Source organism: Bombus vancouverensis, chromosome 15, assembly GCF_051014615.1.
Source record: "Bombus vancouverensis nearcticus chromosome 15, iyBomVanc1_principal, whole genome shotgun sequence".
Taxonomy (NCBI): domain Eukaryota; kingdom Metazoa; phylum Arthropoda; class Insecta; order Hymenoptera; family Apidae; genus Bombus; species Bombus vancouverensis.
In genome coordinates this window covers 857,369-879,077 of record NC_134925.1, presented here as the reverse complement: position 1 = coordinate 879,077, position 21,709 = coordinate 857,369, and the positions used below count along the sequence as shown (strand labels likewise).

The window sequence follows — 21,709 nt, the reverse complement described above, 5'->3', positions numbered from 1 at the left end:
AAATGCATATCCTATATCGAGTAATAAATGTATACATTTATTAAATTGTCTGCTTGTACTCTAGCTTTAACAAAATAAGTCGTTTATTTGTGCTATCGTGCAACAGATTCCCGTCCGCTTTATTATAAATCCTGTTAAAAGTTTCATATTGCAACGCACCTTTTTCTGCTTTCACGGTGGCATGATAATGATTACCGAGAGAGAGAAATTGAATTGCGACACGCATAGTCCTATAGGGCAAATATATTACGTCGTAAACGGTGGATTTTCCGAACACAGGCTGGAAACATAGAAAATCAGGCTGGAAATGTTGCTTGAGATGTTCTACCTGTGGATATTTTATATTGTAAATATTTTATATCCAAAGACTTGTATCAGCACGTGAAAGAGATTCTCAGAGTTTCTTTAAAAACGGCTGCATATCTAGTTGCAGTTTTTCGAAATTCGACTGTGTTACGTTATTTATTTTAGAATTTGTACGCTCTGTTGTCACAAACGATCTCACAGAGCGTACCGATTCTTTAATAAGTGTCGTCAACGATTACCACCCCCTGTGGATTAATCAAAACCATGAACTTTGACAAAGAACGAGTCTCAAATGATTCAGAGCAAGAAGATGATTCTATTCTACGATATATATGCATATATAGATATGAGGATAAACACACATTTTTAGTTTATGGAATCTGTTTTGATAAACGATTAAATAATAAAGCGACTATTAAGAAACGGAATCGTTTTATTTTTCTACTTGGTAGACAATTCCTGATATAGATGTATAGATGTTTCGGATACGAAATTTAGGGTGTCTAAAAAAAGCAGATTACAATTCAAAATCAGTCATCAGTTTTAGCCCGAAAACCGAAGCGTGCAGAAGTGTGTCTAGTGCCCTGTGAAGTTCACAAAACAACACGTGACGCTCATCCGTCGAAAGTGAATCGAAACAAACATAATCCAAGTGTTTCCTATCTTATTAGTGAAAAACCCCAACGCTCCTAAGCTCTACCCGAATCATAGCCTCATAGCCTCTCGAGTAGTTATTCAACTTGAATTAAGCTTAATTGAAGCTCGATGATGGCCCAAGAATCGCGACCAGGCTCCCTTGAGTAAGGCCATGATTGCACCGCGCTACCTCCTCCGTGGCAGGGGAGCAATATATCCCTCCATACTGTTGACACCAAAAACATTAAAAAGCGTAAACTCGAATCAGTTAAAACAAACGCAAACGCTAATCAGAACGAACAGTCAAGAAGCTGTGTAACCACATACAATAGATACTCAATACTAGAATTCACAAACGACTCCACGGACGTTGCAGATTCACCAACTAACCAACACACGCAAAAAAATTCCCCTCCCCCACCTATATTTGTTGACCATGTCATCGATATACAAACAATGGTAAAGTCCATTGAGAAAGAAATCAACAAAGAGGAATATAAACTAAAAATAAACAACAACCAAGACAAAATTCTACCGGCTAACCCAGGCACATATAGAAAGATAACAAAACTATTAAAAACATTGAATGCTAACTATCACACCTACCAACTTAAACAAGAAAGACCTTATCGAGTGTTACTACGCAACATCCACCACTCGGCTAACTTAGACGAACTAAAGTTCGAACTCCTTAAACTTGGTCATGAAGTAATTAACATCAGCAACATAAGACATAGAATCTCAAAAACCCCGCTATCCCTATTCTTCATCGACTTAAAACAAAAACCAAATAACAAACAAATCTATAACATAACTCGACTAATGAACTCGGTAGTAAAAATCGAACCTCCTTTAATAAAAAAAAGAGATAGTGCAATGTAAAAGGTGCCGAAGGTACGGTCACACGCAAAAATACTGCAACCATACCTTCCGCTGCGTTAAATGTGCAGGTACACACCCCACTGACCAGTGCAGTAAATCACCGGAAACCTCAGCGAAGTGCATCCACTGTCAAGGAGACCATCCTGCTAACTACAAAGATTGCTCAGCCTACAAAACTCTATACATAAAGAAGTATCCTAAACTCAGAGCCAAAGAGACAACCAACCAAATACCCAGTCCTCTAAAATTCACTACTACTTCAATCTCCTATGCCCAAGCAGTACAAGGAAATCAAAATAATCCGAAAACCCATAGGGACCATTCTCAAACTAGTGTTCCCAATCCACAAAACACAGACAACTTCTCTAGACTCGAAAAATTAATCGAAAAACAATCAGAACAAATAAATAACTTACTATCATTATTAATACTTATCATGGATAAATTAATTTGCCTCGACGCAAAATAAAACCAAGAAGCATAGCTCTTTGGAATGCCAACGGTCTAGCTCAACACAAATACGAACTAGAATTCTTCCTAAAACAACAGCAAATCGACATAATGCTCATATCTGAAACCCACTTCACAGACAAAAACTATCTGAAAATAAACGGTTATAACTTCTACCACACCCAACATCCCAGTGGAAAGGCCCACGGCGGCACCGGAATCATTATCAAATCCAGTATTAAACATTACGAGCTTCCATCATTCCAAAAGGACTACCTCCAAGCTACAAACGTAGCAATAGAAGACTGTCATGACACAATCACCACCTCAGCAGTATATTGCCCTCCCAGACACTCCATTGCTAAAGAAGACTTCGATAACTTCCTTGATACCTCACCACATATGAACCCATATACAGGCCCACTGATGCTAACAAAATATCTGACTTACTTGACTCCTTCATAACTAAAAATATCTCGCCAAGATATGTCCAAATCAATTCCTCGGCGGATCTCTCTTCTGACCATTCCCCCGTTATAGCAACAGTCGGTCAACAATTATCGAGAATCCACCTAATGGCTTTATCCAACTCACCAACTGGCAGCTCTTTAGAGAAGTCCTTGATCACTTAACTTCAGCCTCAATTTCGCTAAAAACAAATGAAGATATCGAAACAGCCACGGAATACTTAAACACGGGCATAACAAACGCTATCCGCTCCTCCACACCTACTAGGACTTCTATCAGCAAACATGAATATCCCCATGACATATGAAAACAAATCGCAGAAAAACGTAGACTTAGAAGAATATGGCAGAGTCATAGAACACCTGACGACAAACGCAAACTAAATAATGCAACTAGGAATTTAACCAAAATCATTAAAAACTATAAAAATTACTGTTTCCAAAAATATCTCGCTAATCTGTCTCCCACAGCTGACTCCAACTACTCACTATGGAAGGCTTCCAGGAATCTTACGCGTCCCCCGCAAATAATCCCTCCTATCCGCTGTCCGCAAGGTGGATGGGCGCGTAGCCCTATAGAAAAAGTCAACCTGTTTGCTAATCACCTATCTAACGTATTTAAACCTCATTCCTCCAATATTGCCGCGGAATACGTGCACTCTCCCTTCCAAATGTCTCCTCCTATTAAACCTTTCACTTCTCTAGAGGTTACAGAATTAATCCGTCGCCTAAATCCCAGGAAAGCATGACCAAATAAGTAATAAAGCAATCAAGGAACTTCCCATAAAAGGGATTTCAATCATCACATCAATTTTCAATGCAATCCTTTGTCTTGAATATTATCCGAAGCCCTGGAAAATATCAATGATAACTCTCATCCCTAAACCCGGAAAACCAATACAAGAAACTAGCTCCTACCGCCCAATTAGCCTTCTACCCACTTTATAGGCAGATATAACACAAGAGTGAACAACCCATTACTACCCATTACAACCCAACTACTTGACCCGACGGACCAGATCCGCAGACTAAAAAGAAAATACCCTTCAGATTGAAGCATTAAATTCAACTAGAATCAACATAATATAAATTATTATAAACCAAGCTATTGTACCACGCCAAATGAAGTTACTTAAAATTCTCTACGAGAATTAATTGTAAATAGTCTACCAAAAAAAAAAAAAAAAAAAAAATTCAAAATTCTGTGGCGGCACTTAGCAGCAACCCGGGTTCGAATCCCGGTGACCGGAGTCAGATTTTTCTTCCACGCCTATAAATGAGAAGAAAAAGCAGCAATACCCCAGCAGCAGCGACATCTACAGCCAGCGCTACAATTATCACGGACAACATCTGCACCTCAATCCAATATATCAGATATTAGATACCTACTGTGTATATTATATTAGAAGAAGCCAGCTTATAACACCGAGAAAGTTTAAGTGCGTGGTAACGTAAATAGATAGGCAAAACAACCTCAAAAGTCAACCGCAATGTTATCTGTTCATCTTGGACTTGGCAAGTAGCGATTAGGTACATTAGGTGAATCACGGTTATACATCACAAACTAGAAGCTTTTACTGCAAATATGATATTTGCTTAATCTCCATCATGTATTTATGCTTGCTGCAGACACTGCAGAATATCCTAGATCTTTTCATCTGAATTTCATAATTTTGAAATTTGGGTTAGATTTTGTATATTTGTAATTTGAATTGAATTTCGTGTATTCGAGCTCCAGGATTGTTTATCTTAAAGATTTGAAATTTCAATTGAATTTTATAAGCTTGAGATTTAATCTTTATTTTCGATTCCCTTCTTAATCAACGTCAACGTCAACGTCAACGTCACCGTCAACGTCAACATCAACGGATAAGAATGTTATGTTTGTTATTTCATATTTAAATCTGAAAACTGGCATTAAAGGTACATAGTTTCAATTCCAACTTACGTACGTAGAATCTGTATTTATTTTATACATCTGTATCCTTCATTCGTATCGCAATTTGTCATATAAACTTGATAATCATAAACGAACTGATTGTTAAACTAACAAACTGAAACTAGCCTCTAGACTTGATTGAAAATTAAAACTAATAGGAAAACAGGGCGTTGCAGGTACAGTTTCTACAACGTTCTATTTACAATTACAGAACACAGTAATCAGTGTCGAATACCATTTATTGCTCGAATCTCTCGGCTTGATAATTGCATTGAAGCAATTAAACTTTCTTTACAAAAGTTTACATGCCATTTACAATACGTGATTTACTCCCGTTTGTCTCGTTTTTTCGTTCGATCCTGACTCACCACTTAAGACGTACCAGAGGTATTTCACCCTCTGCCGCCGATAGACTTCGTTATCGTCAAATTCTGTGAGTTACTCTCATTCTGCTTTGCCAATTCTAAGTAGGAAGAAGCTTTATTTAAGTAACTGTGCGCCTATTTAACTATTCGACTAACCTAAACGCTTCATCATCAGCAAGTAAAGGAGAAGCACAGAAGAAGCAACATTTTCTCTTCAGTTTCCCATTCTGAAACATGACACTTGGCAAATGAGCTCTCTCAAACTCTACTAAAAACAGACAAATGAAAGAAAAGGAAGAAATGGGCAAGAGAGAGAGAGAGAGAGAGAGAGAGAGAGAGAGAGAGAGAGAAGTAGGAAAAACCTACCTCATCGACAAGCCTCGTTAGTGACTCGTTTCAAAAGGGGTAGTCATCTGGTTTAAAATTCTTTCATGTTCGAGGATTATTCCAAGTATTGCATTTTCGTTTTTTTTTTCGTTGATTTAAAGTTAAGATATAACAGCAGCAATTCGTTCAGACGGCATAGACGTTGTTATAGGATATTATAGATTTGAAACCGTCCAAAGATGGTGCTGGTAAAGCTTGAATTTTTGTTTTCAATTATATCGAACCAAAAGGATGACAAATTAGTATTTTGAATTGTATAGAACGGATGGTTACAAGGAGAACGTAACACTATTGCAGAGTTTGTGGACTTGAAAAATTCGTAGCTACTTCCTGTGACGATGTTCGTAGATTAAATTAGAATTTTTCAGCAGCTATTCTTATAAGATACGATGAAATAATTAAAGTTTGCGCGAAATCTTCCGCGAAATGGCACTTTACAATATTTTAAAAAAATATTTGTGGCGGCACTCGACAACAACTATGACCGGACGACGGCAGCGCAGTAGTTAGCGTCTTTGGTTTACAAACGTTCGGATCCTGGGTTCAAATGTCGGCGCCCATAGTCCAATTTTTCTTCCACGACACCTTAATGAGAAGAAAGCAGCAGTACCCCAGCAGTGACATGTATCATACACCAGCAGTGTATCAGCACTATCACCACGACTACTATCGCACCTCATATCAAACGCCATATTATTAAATTAAATGATTTTCATATTTAATAGATGTAAAAAACAATTCTTTTTTGGCTGAAATTGTCATTAATTAATTTCTTTTTAGAAAAGTAATACCGATACATTTTTCGTGTTTCTTTCTTATCAAAAGAAATAAAAGAAAAATTGAATAAACAAACAAAATATTTATAAATAATGTAATTACCATATACAATTTAAACGCTAATAAGATGAACAAATTTCGAATACCTAAATATTTTGCACACTACCTAACGTTCTTCCTTTTACAACTTAAAAAGTCTATTTTCGCTTGTTTAAGATTTTCGCACATCGATCGTCGCGAAATGTCTACAATGTTGTCTGAAACGAGCAGATTTTGATCAGATTTTGTCGCTGCGGCACGAACTCGCCAACTTTTTCAAAGTTCTCTGGTTGTTTGTCTGAAACGAGCGGTGCCCCAGATGGTAGGTATGTATGTGATAAATCCGGGATTAACCATCGGAAACGCGAAATAAAACATTTTAATCCTGCAGATAACCTTCCACCGTGCAGATTTCATATTTCTCTACGTTAAGACAGATAACCCTCTTCCTAAAATTTTTTAACATTTCTCCTTGTTTCTTCCATTTTATGCTTTATTTATTTATTTATTTTTATTTATTTCTTATTTCTTTTTTCCTCTTTTTTATTTTTTAGAAACGTTTCACAGGAAACAGCAACGTATCCTCGACTTAACACTTCCGTTTGTTCGTTCGAAATGTTGGAAACACACATCTTCTGCTACACTCTAATTGTCTTATCCCTATTTCTGTTGAACACTTTGATATCAATCGTACATTATTATTAAACAGATCATATGTATATCACAACAATAATAATGATAGCGATAGTGATAGTAATGATAATGATAATAACAATAATAATAATAATAATAACAACAACAATAATAATAATATTTCTCTTAATCGTTACACAGTACTTTATAGCCAAAGAAAATACAGAATGTATTCGGCAAAAATTTCATACTTTTCTTTTCTCATTCGTGAAAATATCGTATGATCCTATTGATTAAATATCCGTACATCGCGGCACCATACACCATTGTGGCAAATGGTAATTTTTTATCCAAAAAGTTCGGTGAAAAGGTTCTTGCGGGAAATACAGATTTTAAAAATTCGTTAAATCGTAATCGTAATAGTAATATTCTACGAATCTCTCTGCAGCAGAAGGATCGTTTTGCCTGCTTTCTCGTTCCAGCTTGAGTCTAACTGTAAAGAAACCTGAAATTTCGCTCGTTTCGCATTCGCAGAAATCCCAGATGTCTTTTTCCCACCTTCCCACAATTTCCATCCGAGAATACGATCGATAGCAGTCTGAACGCTGTTGTACGTCCATCCACGTGTCCTCAGCCTTCTTTGACGACGTTCCCGCGCGAGAATTCTTCTTCTTCTTTGACGACGTTCCCGCGCGAGAATTCTTCTTCTTCTTTGACGACGTTTCCACGCGAGCATTCTCCCCCTTCGTCGGTCCACGGCTTTTTCCAGGTGAGGCTTGCTGGAACACTTCGAACAACAACGAAAGGAACGTTCTCCAGTGTCGACGTTTCCCCTGTTTTTATTTTTTTTCATATTTTTATTATTTTTGTCTTTTGTATCGCATTTTTAGTTTTGTTTTTCCTTTCTTTCTTCTTTTTTTTTTTTTGTTTCGATTTCATGAAGCTGTCGATCGTTTGTTTCTTTGAAATGGTTTTTTTTCAATTTTGGTTTGCTTTAGATCTCTCGCTGTTCGTTTATGGTCGATTTCGGTATCGGCGGTTTGACGCGAGAATTCAAGAAGGGACGAGAGCATTCTGGCCGGCGGAAGTCGTTTCGATTTCTGTCGATTTTGCCAGCCCTTTGCTCTTTCTTTTTACTGCAAGCAAAAAATCGTGAATCATACTGTTAACGCAGCAAGAAGAGGGCGGTCAACCTTTCCAGAGGTGAATTTGTGTTTTGTCTTTCGTGTTATATATATACGTATGTTGGGCTGAAAATCATAACGATGTATCCATGTCGAGATTTTGAGAAGGTATCTCAGCTGTTAAAAGTATGATCGAACGAAACTAGGTGAGCTTAAATCACTATAGGATTCTCAACCCTCCATACGAACACCTTTCTTCGTATCTCGAGTTTTTCGTCTTTTTGTTTATTTAACAATCTATTAGTAATAGTATTATTATAGATGTATTTATTGAACAGTATTGTAAATCAAACGTTCGTGTAACACACCACTGGAACGATCAACACTGCTACGTTCTACCCTGCTTCGGCTCGCTTGGTTCAGCCAATCGTGTTTTTCTATCGTTAAACAAGTTTCCCAAGTTGAAGGAAAGTATGAAAGAGCCCTTTTATTTAATCCTTTGCCTTATAACCTTTTTCGTACATACGTACATACGTACTTACGAAAATTTTAGCCGTTCACTGTTGTAATAAGAAGATATTATACCAAATTGTATGAAAATATTGAAATATTATTTATAATTTAAAAACTAAAAGCTGAGATTCAAGTTGAAAGTTACTCTAACGAACACGACATTACATTATGTCTTTGTTGAATTGAAATTATAACTTTTTTCCGTCTATAATATATAACCGTTATATAATAGTTTCAACACTTATAAGCAATCTGTGGACGTGTATGCAATATCTTTGTTCGTATCATAGTGAATTATTTAAAAAATTATTAAAGGAATAGAATCTAAGTGAAGTTTTGTCTCGTTCATTAAATACTGTCATTTTAGTTGAAGAGTTCTAACTTTGGATTTTATATAATACATTCTTACGCAATTTCTCATACGTTGTATACATTTGTTCCACGTTTCCTATAAATACATAATCATCCAGAGTCTAGGTATAAGACAAGGGGTTAATAGGTATATGCGTGTATCTTGTGCTTTAATTTCATGCTAAAGTTTCTCTCAAATACAAATACTCAAAGATAAAGGATGTTGAAAGAAAAAAAAACAAGTTTATTAAGTAAATTATGAGAGGAGGGAAGAAGAATAACGATGATTAATCTTCGATGGATAAATTTAGGCTATTTTTATTGACGATTTTGATACACTATTCAAAAAATTCGTGTCCATGAAGTTCGAACAGACCATACTCGAGCTATGCTCGATCCACAAAATTATTTAACAAAGTATCAAAGCTTCCGATACGAATCTCTCTTTTCTCTTTTTAATCCAATCGAAAAAATCGAAAAATATCGAAAGTATGAGACGATAGAAAAAACAGAAGATGCAACCGAAAATTATAAATAACGCAGTTGGAGAATTCTGTTAAACAATCCCAGTATATTTAAGTAGTATCTTCCAATCATTTATAAACAATTAAAAATACATTGGTCGGACTGTCACCTCGAATATGAATTTGGCATTTTTCTTTTTTTCTTTTTTCTTTTTCTTTTTTCTTTTTTTCTTCTTTTTATGTGAAATCCGTTGAAAGCGGAATTTCACCGAGAAAACTGAATACATTTTCGCGATACTTTGACAGAATTCTAGTTGAAACTATACAAAAATTTGCCCTAGACAAGATGTCTCTCGTTCTCTATTATACGTGATTCCCTTTTGTTGTTTTTGTTTTATTCTAATCGTTTCGACTGACCTTCGAATCTCCAGCGCCGAGGAATACTAGACCTATAGCACCAGCATACGCCAATAGCGTGTCCACCGCTTGCTGAGTCTCCAGAAGGATCCTAGTTTCGTTCATCCAGTCTCTGGCGATGGATCTTGACGCTCCTTTCAGGAGGTTCATGTAGCGGAGAGTCATCTTGAAGTCTCCACGATCGAGCCAATATCTGAAAGCAAAGATTCCAGAGCTATTAATCAATCTGTTAACCGGGGAGAACGAATTAAATCGTCAGTCAGATTCTAAATTTCTTCTTATTAATTAAATATCGATTTTACACGAAATGGAAATTATATTTATGTATACTTGAAAGAATTAAAATCCATTCCATATTAGAGAAATTTCTAGTTAACTGGATAATTTGGTTAACAGCTTCAAATATTGCGATTACTCAATTTTCTATAGTAAAACTAGACCTGCTACTACACCTACTAGTAAACTTTACTTTTCATTTCAATAACCATTGCGTCGTTTAATATCTCAATCATTGCCACGTACGTTTCATTTTTATCATCGAAATTTATAAAATTCATCTGGATCGAACGAATAGAATCGAAATAAGACGAAGGAGATAAAGAGATAAAGAGATAAAAAACAGTTGTGAAAATCAGTCGGAAATCAGAGTCTGATATCTGAGAATATCGTTGGCAGATGGTAGGCGAGGGGCTCGGGAAACTATCATCCGAATTACCTGTCGACCAATCAATGAACGAGTCATAGATATAAAAGCGTACTAGGCGAAAACCGGCAATTGCGCTCGTCACGAAAAATTTCTTTTCGAGTTTCGACTATTCGACCAAATTGCCTGGGCAATGGTTAAACTGCAGCTTTAGATCAACTTCTTGCACACCTCTGTATCATCTGTAGTATCTGTATTACGTTACATAGCTTCGTTTCCAACAAATATAGCCTACTTTATCAAAAGAACAATATAAACAATGCTTCGAAGAATCGGGATTTGACGCAAACGAGGTAGATCGCACAAGATAAGTAAAACCTGGATTATCAAGTGTCTGTGGATACAGATGCTCGGAGTATACTTGACATTTTTTTTAATATCTCGTTTGTTACGTCGCGCTTCAAACACTTCAACTTCCTTTATCCACAAATTTGAAGATTGAAGTAGGCGAGTTGAAATCGTTCCATTGATAACAAGCATCTCTCACCAAAAACTCGCAACTGTTAAAGGAACTATGACGGTTAATAACGTGTGACGCGTCAACCACTCTTGGAACGCAGTCGAACTCGAGGATGAATCGCTCATTTCCATTTCCATTTCCACTTCCATTTCCATTTCCATTTCCAGGCTAGGGGTTGATGTAACGGCTGTGTCGTCGATCGTTCTCCAAGAACTTCACCACGCGTATCGATTAATCGGCGCACGCCAGGATCGAGCTCTGTTTTGTCATGGATATCGTTACATAAAAATGGAAGAAGAACCTGTGATTGGTTTTGGCTTAATAGGCTTTCCGATAGAATTTCAATGAGAGTCGGGGAGATTGGATTGCATGTATGAAAAAAGGAGGGTACAGAAAATGGAAAAGGATTGTTTTGTGATTTGCGGACGTGTGTAATACGAATTCAAGTGGAACGTAAAACAGGAAAAATAAAAATATTCTATCGCATGCGTAAACAAGTAAAGGAGTACAGAAAGAGACGAGAATGTTGCAAGACGTAAGAAAGGCGAAAAAGTGTCAGGAGTAAAATTCGAGCAGCGTCCAGTGCCATTTGTCGGACGTTAAACTTCAATTTCCGATACTGTTATCAAGAATTAGTATAATTTTATCAATTACTAGGCTGATAATGCTAAAAGAAGAAATGAATTTATTAAAGAAGCCTGTATCGTGTACGTGATTCTCCAATTATTTAGAGCAGTTTATTTGAAAGATTCGAAGTTGCGGGAAAGCGGAAACATACTTTAGATGTGTCTGTGACAATTTTATAGAACGAAGTTATTTAGAACTCGTTTAGAGCGTTTAAAGAAACACACAAGAGGACAACTCTATACATCCTTTAACTTTATAAATGTCGTTGCTATTAATTGCGCACCATCACCGTATCAGAACTCGTTTGCTTCTCAAATTTGTAACATAAAATTGAGAAATTGCCGTGTGGTGCTATTCGCAATCGCGTGACTGTTTTATTATGGCTTGTTTATGGGTTGCGCCGTTTACCGAATTTCGATGCTAACAAGTTGAAAATCATTTGAAGAAACCAGCAAGACTTGTGTAAACCGCGAACAGCAACCATGAGCTCGTATCGTTAATGTTGCACAGCGGTATGACATTGCGCGACATGAGAACAACCAAGCCTTAATGCTGATATCGCAAACCAAGAAACAAGTTTCCCTCGCTTTACAAAAAGGTTCTCTTTCTTACATACCCTACATAATTCACGAAAATTCCGTAAATTATTCTATGTAATTCTCGTCAAACTACTCGTTTTCTAATTATCTTGAATTATTTGGGGTTCGTTCGCTCCGGAAAGTGAACGAATTTGACCAAAAATTTAATCACGAAATTCTCATACGACTAGAATAAACTGTCTAAAGAGAAGAAATTATTCATTATAAATAATTAATTACTGTTTTAGAGAATGGTTTTAAGCTGTTGGGGAACGCCAATATATATGTATTTATACATTTAGTTTTTCGTTCAGTCCAAATAAGATAATAATGGCCACTTACGATGTGCAATTTCAGAATATTTCCTAGTATTATTTGTCTTGTTCAATATTTATTTATAAATATATTTTAGATGCGCGCAACTAAAAGATAAGAAATACTTGATTCTTTTTCTGACCTTAACGAATTCATCAAATTCATCAAACAGATTGAGAAAGTGTTGCTCGATAAATCTTTCAAATTCGCTCCTCTTTCTTAAATGCAATATATATAGTATAATAATATTACAGTTTTCTTTATTATTATTCTATTCTAAAATCTTGCCTAAAATAAAAAATCTCTTATAACTTATTTCAACAAGAATTTCATATATACCGACAACAAATTTTCAGAGCAAGAACACTTTTATAATTTATAATCCGGTGGAAAGTACGATATAAAGACGACTTCGTTGTTCGACCATCGATCGCCACGTTTCAACCCGTGGCCAGAGAGGCTGGCAAACGGTATAACAAAGTCTAGAACGTGTTGGTGAACAAAGGGTCGACGACAATATCGCCCCATCGTCATCAAATCGCATCGCAGTCGCCTCGCCAAGAAGAAACAACGAAAACGTGATTGAACGCGATGTTGATAAACGTGGGCCGGAAAATTAATTTCTCTGTTTGGTCACAGTTGCTCGCTCGTTCCTTCCACAGGAATTCTCTTCATCTGCTAATTAGCAGACGCGACCCGATTTTCACAATCATATTCGACACTGTAATTATGCTTGTACTGTGATTCCGCGTTAACAACCATTGATAGAAACTGCCTCGATTCGCTTTTACAACGATTAACTTTACTACCATATATTGCACTATGTATTTCTATTGGTTCTAATAGGGCTTCCAATATACACTTAAAACGTACTCTGCCCTATTTCTAATTTTCTATTTCATAATTCTTCTCTAACTAAAATAATTTAAATAATTAAAAAATGAATCTTTGAGAGGATAGGTTTGAACGAAAGTTTTCAGCCCAAAATTTTTCTTGTCTAAAGTAGACGTATCATTAGTGAGTAAAAGAATATAAAGATATAACGTAGGTAATTGTGAACTTTTGAACAAAATTCGCCGAATATGAATAAATGAAGATAAAATGTCGGTTATATTTAAGCGAACTCGTCAGCACGCTACAAACTACGACTGAATTTTCTTTGATCGATAAATTGATAAATTTTGAATATATACATTATAATATCGATATATCTAATACAAATAAATGATTTCTTGGTACATTTTCGTGGAATTGGTGATGAAACGGCTAGTGTAATATTTCTTCAAGTTGCACTATTTCTCCAACATATTTAACGATTCAGCGAAAATGAAGAATAATTTTTCAAAAATAAGTTAAATGTATCAAAAATAGTTCTGTTGCCAAGTTGACTATTTTCATTTACATTTTATCTACCAATAATTAATATATTTATTTCTATGTTATACGATATATGCATATACATACACACACACATATATTGTAAATAAATAAAAAGCAAACGATATAAATATATATATATAAATATAAAATTAAGAACAGGAAAAATTATATTGGGAGAAAACAATAGATAACATTCGAAAATAACTACCAGATCGATGACTGACAGTAAAACAAAATTCAGGTCGGAAAAGGTACCTACCTGGCCCGATGAAGAATCTCGAATGTGTTAAGATTGCTCGCATCAATCGGCTTGTCCTCGATCTCACTTTGAGGAATGGGATTGGCGTTCTTAATCATCAAGTAGCTTTGAAGATAACTAAGGAAATAGACAGGCAGTGCAGCACCTTCCTCGGGTACCATGGCTAATCGTCTGGCCACCTCTTCCACCTGAAACGTAAAAATGGTAGACCATAAATTTGTCCTGTCCCTCGAATAACTCCTTATCATAAACTTTGTAATCGTTGGATCGACCAGCCATCACTGAAAATCCATCGAAATAAAAAAAAAAGGATAGTGGCATCCGAACTGCAAAATTTTTTATCTGAATGAGTTTTATCAACGGTATTGTAGATCGTTAAAGGCGATAACCGGAGGCAGTTTTCACAGAAATGAACAGTTTAGAAAATTTGGCCCTATGAACATTTGACCGACAAAGGTATTAACTGCAGAAATCCGCGTAAGATCGTGATACGGTAATAGAACGGTAAGCGGTAACAACTAGCGAGCAGGAAAACAAGCGATGTTGCAAAATATGTTATAAAATTGCAAAACGCGACGGCTAAATATGTTCTCAGAGTTTATGCAATGTCTTGTATTTTTCAAAGTTATTATGTAGTTTTCAACTCAGGACAAACAAGTGGTAAAGAGTTTACAAGGGTTGGATAAAGCGTAGGAAACATTTTTGGGTGCTTCTACAGTTAGCTGTATCTTTAACATATTCGTAGGGACTTGAAATTTTGACGCGATAATGACAAAAGTCAGTGTGAAATTACCTTAAGGAACCTTGCACGAAGCACATCCTCTGGGAACACTCCCCTCTTCGCAGCCTCCTCTGGAATGCCTTGAATCGCTGCTTGCACCAAAGGATCCTCTTTGGCTGGCAGAACAAAACAGAATGAATAAACCTATTAACGAATTTCTCGCAAATAATACATTTGTTTCTGAAAACTGAAAAAACAATCGATCGTTAAGCAATGCGATTAATATTTCGAATTCTATACGAGAAATTATTTGTTTAATATTTCCTACATTTAACATGTCGTGTTCTTTCCATTATCTTTTGTCTTCGTTCGTTCGTTCGTTCGTTCGCTGTTACGTTATCGTTCTATGAAAGAACAGATCGAGTGTCATTATTATATATTGGCTAACAAGTCGAAAATCCAAGCTAAGTATAGAAAATAAACTAAAAATATATAAAATGATCACAAAACCAATCTGGACGTACGGAATACCACTATAAGGAACAGCAGCAATGAGCCATATAACCAAGATAGAGGCAATGCAAGCTAAAATACTTAGAACAATAGTAAATGCGCCATGGTACGTTAGAAACGAGGACATTCGGAAAGACCTGGGAATACGAACGATCAAGGAGGAGATTAGCAGATGTGCAAGAAGGTACAGAGAAAGAATAGCAACGCACCCGAACCGGCTGGCAGCGGAAACGGTCAACACATCAAGCACAGAAAGAAGACTAAAAAGGAAACACCCAACAGATCTCACAAAGGACATAACCTAACAAACACGATGATGGACCCCGCTGGGGGTAGCCACCCACATGTTATATTATATTATACTGCTATAATATTTTACCAAATGTCCTACTGGACAAATTGTAGAATTTAAATAAATAAATAAAAAAAAATTATTATATATGAGACTAATACACAGATCAATATGTAAAACTGCGGAAAAGCTACCTCATCTGAAATTTTTTGCATGATTTTTGGATATGTTTTAGAAATTGATATTTTCAACCACTCTTTGAGCAGTGAAGATTCGGATAGACGTGTCGTGTCAAGTTAACATACTGCGTTAGTATTGGCGAGAGAAGTCGGATGTGTTTAGGAAAGGCGGCTAACGGCGTTGAGAGAGGGAAAACTCACTCTCAGAGAAAATGACTACGGAATCAAAACTCATAATAACAACTAAAATCGGTAAATCACCTCCTACCTATATTCACGAACAGATAATAGAACAATTAAGGCAACTTGTAAATGACATTGCAGGAATTCACAACTATAGCGTTAAACAGCTGAACTTGAATCAAGCAAAAGTAACTCGGGCACTTAAAATGAAATTATAACTGAAAGCAGCTATAAGGTTGTCGTTAGAGGCGTGATGACATGAGGCGAGTGTAAATGTTAGAATTATTAAAGCGAAAAACATATCGTCAACCGAAAAACTGCAAATAATGCGAACAACTGGAGAACATTAGGAAACGTAAACCTCTTTCGTTGTAACATGATATTTTATAAAGACTGAATACTACAGGTTACAGGTGAAACATGTATAATAGATCTATGGTAGCAGTCAACACATCGTAGAAGAACTAACCATAGTCCTTCTATGCTTCTCTTCGGAATAGAAGATTTTTGAAAATGATCGAGATTTGAAGAGAAATTAAGCCAGTTTATTCGCGTAATTAACAGAAATTAAACGCGCGCAGGGGGAGAAAGGGGGTGTAACAGTTAAAAGGGCGCGAAATTACCACTCTTATTTCACCGATATTTCAAACCGAAATTTCCAGTGGAAAATTAATTAACATCGGACAACGTTGACACACTCACTCCCCTAACCCGATTCCTCTTTAACAAATCGCATTACACCAGATGCCGTTGCTTGTACCGACATACATTACTTTGCAATATTACGAAATTTTGCGAAATTTTGTTCGGCACATGGAAAATGCGTGACAAATGGCCAGAAAATTTATTCGTTCGGTGGCGATACTTGTACCGTAATATCGGCACTGCGGTGAAAAAAAAACAGAAAACAACGTGGTAATTGTTCTTTGAAGCTATTGAGAGACAAACTGATCAACTCCGTTTTTTATAAAATTCTCCACTCACGATTCACAAGAGAACGTGTTTCCTTCTTCGCGTTTACGTATTCATGTTGAAGGGGCGAAAACTCTTAAGCATAGCAGGGCTTATGTACGGCGGTACTAATTCTGCTTACTCAAGAGAAACGAACGAATCACAGTATATCATAGTCATATAGAACGTAGAAGATCACAAATCGTTGGGACTTTTACTATTTTTACGAAAGAAAAGCATGGTTAGATCAACAAACAGATTGTTAGGTAGGTAGATTATCAAATTCTATCCAAGTGTAAAATTATAAAATTAATTCTATAATATTGTAAAATTTTGAGATTAGTTCTGTCGTTAGTTGTAATCTTTCTTCCTGATTTCTACCGCAAAAAGGCATGATCTTTGTGTGGAATTTTTATTCTCTTGTTCATTGCAGATCGGGGTAACCGGTTTGCTAACATCATCGGCTACGAACCTTCCTCTAATCCCACGAAACCACAAATTGCGTCACGTTTCAGTATTCTAATTCAAAGAAATTTCATTTTAATCCATTCGAAGTATACTAGTATCAGATCACGATCGCGACAAGAGTAAAACAATGTTATATTATAAAACTTGATAGCTTTTGTTGGTATCAAAGCAAGGAACGTAGATTATTTGAAAATATATTGGAGTGCTTACGTGCTGCCTTGGTGACGGCCTTGATTTCCGGTTCCAGAGGCCTGATGACTTCCTCTACGGGCGCACCTGCTGGCGCTGATTTAACAGCTCGAGCCAAGGCTTGGCAAGCTGACCAAAGAATTTGAGCATTCGATGCACCCCTTTCTTCCTCCATGCGAGCTGAAACAGAAAGCAGTACAAAAAACATTATGAAATATAATCGAAATAAAAATACAGTTACACACACGTGTATAGGGTAATGATATCTAGCGCCAGATACCACATAAGCTTTTACACTTAGATTCCATTTCCTTAATCCTTAATCATATTCATACATAATTATAATTATCGGCGATTCGATAATATAATTCTTTTCTCCACCTTATCAAATCTTATTCCATAGAAAGAAAGAAACGGAACGAGACAACGAAGAAAAATAGATTTTTACGTAAAAGGCGGTCGAATAGCCGCTTATCCGCCGCTTCTTACCCGTGGCCAGTCTTTCGGCTAACGGCCTAGCGTCAAAGATCAAAGGATCGCTTGGTTTCACCGTTAAACAATGCAACCTCAAAGAACCACGTTTCTCGTTTGGAACGTTTCTCGATGGAAGAAACATCGGAAAGAATTTACGAACTCGTCTCTCGCTGAAAACGCACGAACGTGCAGAATATGTACATATATGTACGTATATCGTTTGAAGAAGCTAGGGAACGGATATTTCAGCTGAAAAGCGACAGATTCGATGTGCCTTTTAACGGAGCTTTTTAGTCGACAGTCTCTTTCAAACGTGTAATATCCTCTGAAGTATAATGTCTTGCTAAGTTATGCGCCATGACAAGGAAGGGACCAAGGTAGATATCGGGACGTGTTACGTCGCGTGAGATGGTCCGTGCGACGCCCTTCATTGTCTGACCTTCAAGGCCCAAGCACCATTATACAGACCCTCAATAAACCTAAGGCCCCATCATAAACTGACTTTATTAACTTTATTATCTTATTAGCTGACAGGAACCTTTAATCATGCAAGTATTTTTGGTTTATGGCTGGTCCTTAGAACAGTCCTTAGGTTTATTGCGTGTTCTTACAAATTACGGAGAAAGCGGATATATGTCTAACGGAAAAGCAGGTTTTTCCAATAAACAATGTCGCCCATGAGCCACGTTGGTAGGAGGCTTCTTCCTCCTATCTTCATTCCTAACATTGGTCATAACCAATGGACATCGCAGATCGTTACCCTCACTTTCCTAACGGAAAGTGTCCGCTTTCTTTATACAACAAAGACACCCACTCCGAGCTTTCCTGCGTAATCACACCAGAACGAACTTCACTTGTTCTCCTAACTACAGAGCAGTCACCTCATTTCTATACTTGTTCTCACGACTGCAGAACAGTCAACTTGTGCTCTAGACGTCCACAGTAACATTCCAGTAACAGTCTAAGTCAGTTAACATCAACTCGAGTTAAAACACAGTTCAAGGAACAGCAGGAGTCAGAAGTCAAGCCATCAGAATCTCCAAGTCGAAGACAGTCAATCGACAGAAGATACATTATCACAGTAGCCAACACGAAGCGAGTCTCAGGTCGTACTGATTCGTAGTTTGTCATTCCACTTACGTAACCATGTATCTCATTGAAGTTGTTGGACCGTTAAAAATATATATTAACCCGTTAATACCAGCGTTATATTCATTCAACCAGCCTTATTATCTGAACCGAAATAAGGAATCGAACGATTCGTGGCGTCGATTAGTTAAATCGTAACGGAAATTTATGACTGCCGTTGGCGCGCTTCTTCGAGATCGCGTCTCTCCGCAAACGGTCGAAAGTTCAGGAGGAGCACGCAGAAGGAAACCTTCACAGCGAGAAATATGCAGGAATATATCGTTATAAATGGTTTCGACATTTTAAAATTGCAAATAATTGTAACATTCTTGGAAAATATTAGCTCATCCTGAAAATTTCCACCATCTTTTTCTTTATCTGATTATCCACCCACTAATTTCACTCTCTCGTTGCTGATTTAATCACTACCGTGATTTAAACTCCACATATACAACTCGTCAGGCATACGTTTGGATGACATTCGAACACTCAATCTGTCCGTTCGTATCGTCGATTCGACTTCTAATTGAAGATTTCGCTTTCATTTTCTGCATGAGATTCTATATAATATCGACGTATTCGTAGAATTGGGTCGTTTCCATTAATAGGCAAAATAATGAAACTTGTATGTACACTTCACGAGTACATGCAACCTTATAACACGTTTCACGTAAAAAGAGAGATACATCCTGCTCCGGTTTCTCGATACAAATTAAGAAAACTTTTATTGCTACGAAACACCTTTCTTTCTTCTAACGTACGATGCGTTCTTTCACTTCATTTCTTTCAGAATTTTCGGCATTTTCGTAACAAGAGAAAAATTTATCAATAGATTAGCTTTCTTTGAAGAAAATCGACGACGTACGGATGTATGAATTAAAATGAACAAAGTAATATTCAAACATTATTTCTCCCGCTAATAACACTTAAAACATCCGAAAATAGAGTAAGGAAAAGCCCCTTAATTCTTAAAACAACAAAGATTAGAAGAAACGGAAAATCGAGAAAGACCCATATATCGAAGAAAAAGATATGAAGCCTTTAATGCTGTAAAAATTGAAAAATCCAAATATCGGACGAAAAAGAAATTCTAAAATCCGTAAACACTGAAAATGCAAGAAATCCAAAGTGAGAGTAAAAGAAAACTCGCAGAACGATTCCCTCGAAAAGCTATCGATCGACCGAAAATCCAATAAACAAAAGCCTCACCCCCAACCCACCCCATCGAAACAATGTAAATTTCAGTTGAAACGAATTGGACGAGGAAGGGAAGGATCTAGAAGGATCGCGAGAATTCGATCGTCTGAATACCTGAAAGAGAGGAAGCCTCGAACAGGTGGTAGTATGTTGGAAGATAGAAGGGGTTGTGACACTTCGCATGGAGACGGGGTTACTTGGATCAAATTATTCGGATTGACACGTATAATAAATCACGGCAGCGGCACCACTTGATCCACATATATTTCGTTTTTCTCGTGGCCAACATTACTGATAAGCTTGATCGACAGAATCTTGCCGATTCGCATAATTTACAGTCCATCGATTACGAATTGCAATCGAACACGGGTTACAACGTGTTACAACGGGTTACAGGGCAGAGGCGCGACGAATGTTTACGCAGTCACTTATTAAACTTGCATTACCGACAAGATTCGTCATGAATACTCGCGTGTGTTAAGATAATAGCCGTAAGTCGTGATCGACTGAATATCGTTTGATCCTTTTGTTTCTTTGCGAAATTTCTTGTTTCTGTCTTGCGCAGAGGTAGGCACTTTTCAATTGCTATACTGTGCGCGCATTCGTACAGAGAGTAAAATGCCAAGAAAGAGATCGAACGTCACCGCGAATCAGTTTCGCGTTGATCTCCACGAGACAGTAATCTTTGGAAACATGCAACCCCTCTCCATCTTTTCAAACCAGTCTGCCCTTCATGGCGCTTTCGTTGGATAAGCAAACTGCGGCTTGCGAGAGAGAAAGAGAGAGAGAGAGAGGGACAGAGAGGGAGAGAGAGAGGGACAGAGAGGGGGAGAGAGAGAGGGAGAGGGAGAGAGAGAGAGGGAGAGGGAGAGAGAGAGAGGGAGAGGGAGAGAGAGAGAGGGGGGGGATAATGCCGCGACGTGCCGGCTCTAAGAATACCGAAGAACCCTTCTAAACGTAGCATTTATTCTTATTTACGTGTTCCGTTTTGCGATAGAGGACGATCATAAGAGTCTGAAATATGAAGTAAATGAAGTAAAAGTTCGAGCTGCTCTTCGGCATTGGAAAATAAAGAGAGAACTCGATATTGTTCGCTAGTCAGAAGTAAGATTTGAAGATTACCCAAGGTGTGTTGCAGCTCCTTTATTTGGATTTCCGAGTTTTGTAAATACGTAAATACGTATTACGTAGATGGGTAGATTCTTCTGGTTTGCATCCGATTCACGTAATCAAAAAATGGCTAGTTGGGAAACTGCCGCGCAGTCTGTTCTTTAGGAAATATCAAAGTATTTAGAATATTGTTTCTTCCTTTCGATATAAGTCCGCATTACCAGTAAGAAAA

At 37.1% G+C, this 21,709-nt stretch overlaps 1 protein-coding gene across 6 annotated transcripts in view; it reads right to left on the bottom strand.

Annotated features, from left to right (window-relative positions):
* The window catches only part of Mitofilin (inner membrane mitochondrial protein mitofilin), a 114,285-nt gene that overhangs the window by 71,976 nt on the left and 20,600 nt on the right, over positions 1-21,709 (bottom strand). For 5 of the 6 annotated variants that reach the window (XM_076624714.1, XM_076624713.1, XM_076624715.1 and 2 more), the window contains 4 exons: positions 17,590-17,748; positions 14,866-14,969; positions 14,073-14,260; positions 9,751-9,943 (listed from right to left, as the gene is read on the bottom strand). In XM_076624714.1, the coding sequence (XP_076480829.1) occupies positions 9,751-9,943; positions 14,073-14,260; positions 14,866-14,969; positions 17,590-17,748 (644 nt within the window). Of the gene's footprint in view, positions 1-7,791; positions 8,018-9,750; positions 9,944-14,072; positions 14,261-14,865; positions 14,970-17,589; positions 17,749-21,709 lie in introns of those variants that run through there. The other variant, XM_076624717.1, reaches the window with a different exon arrangement.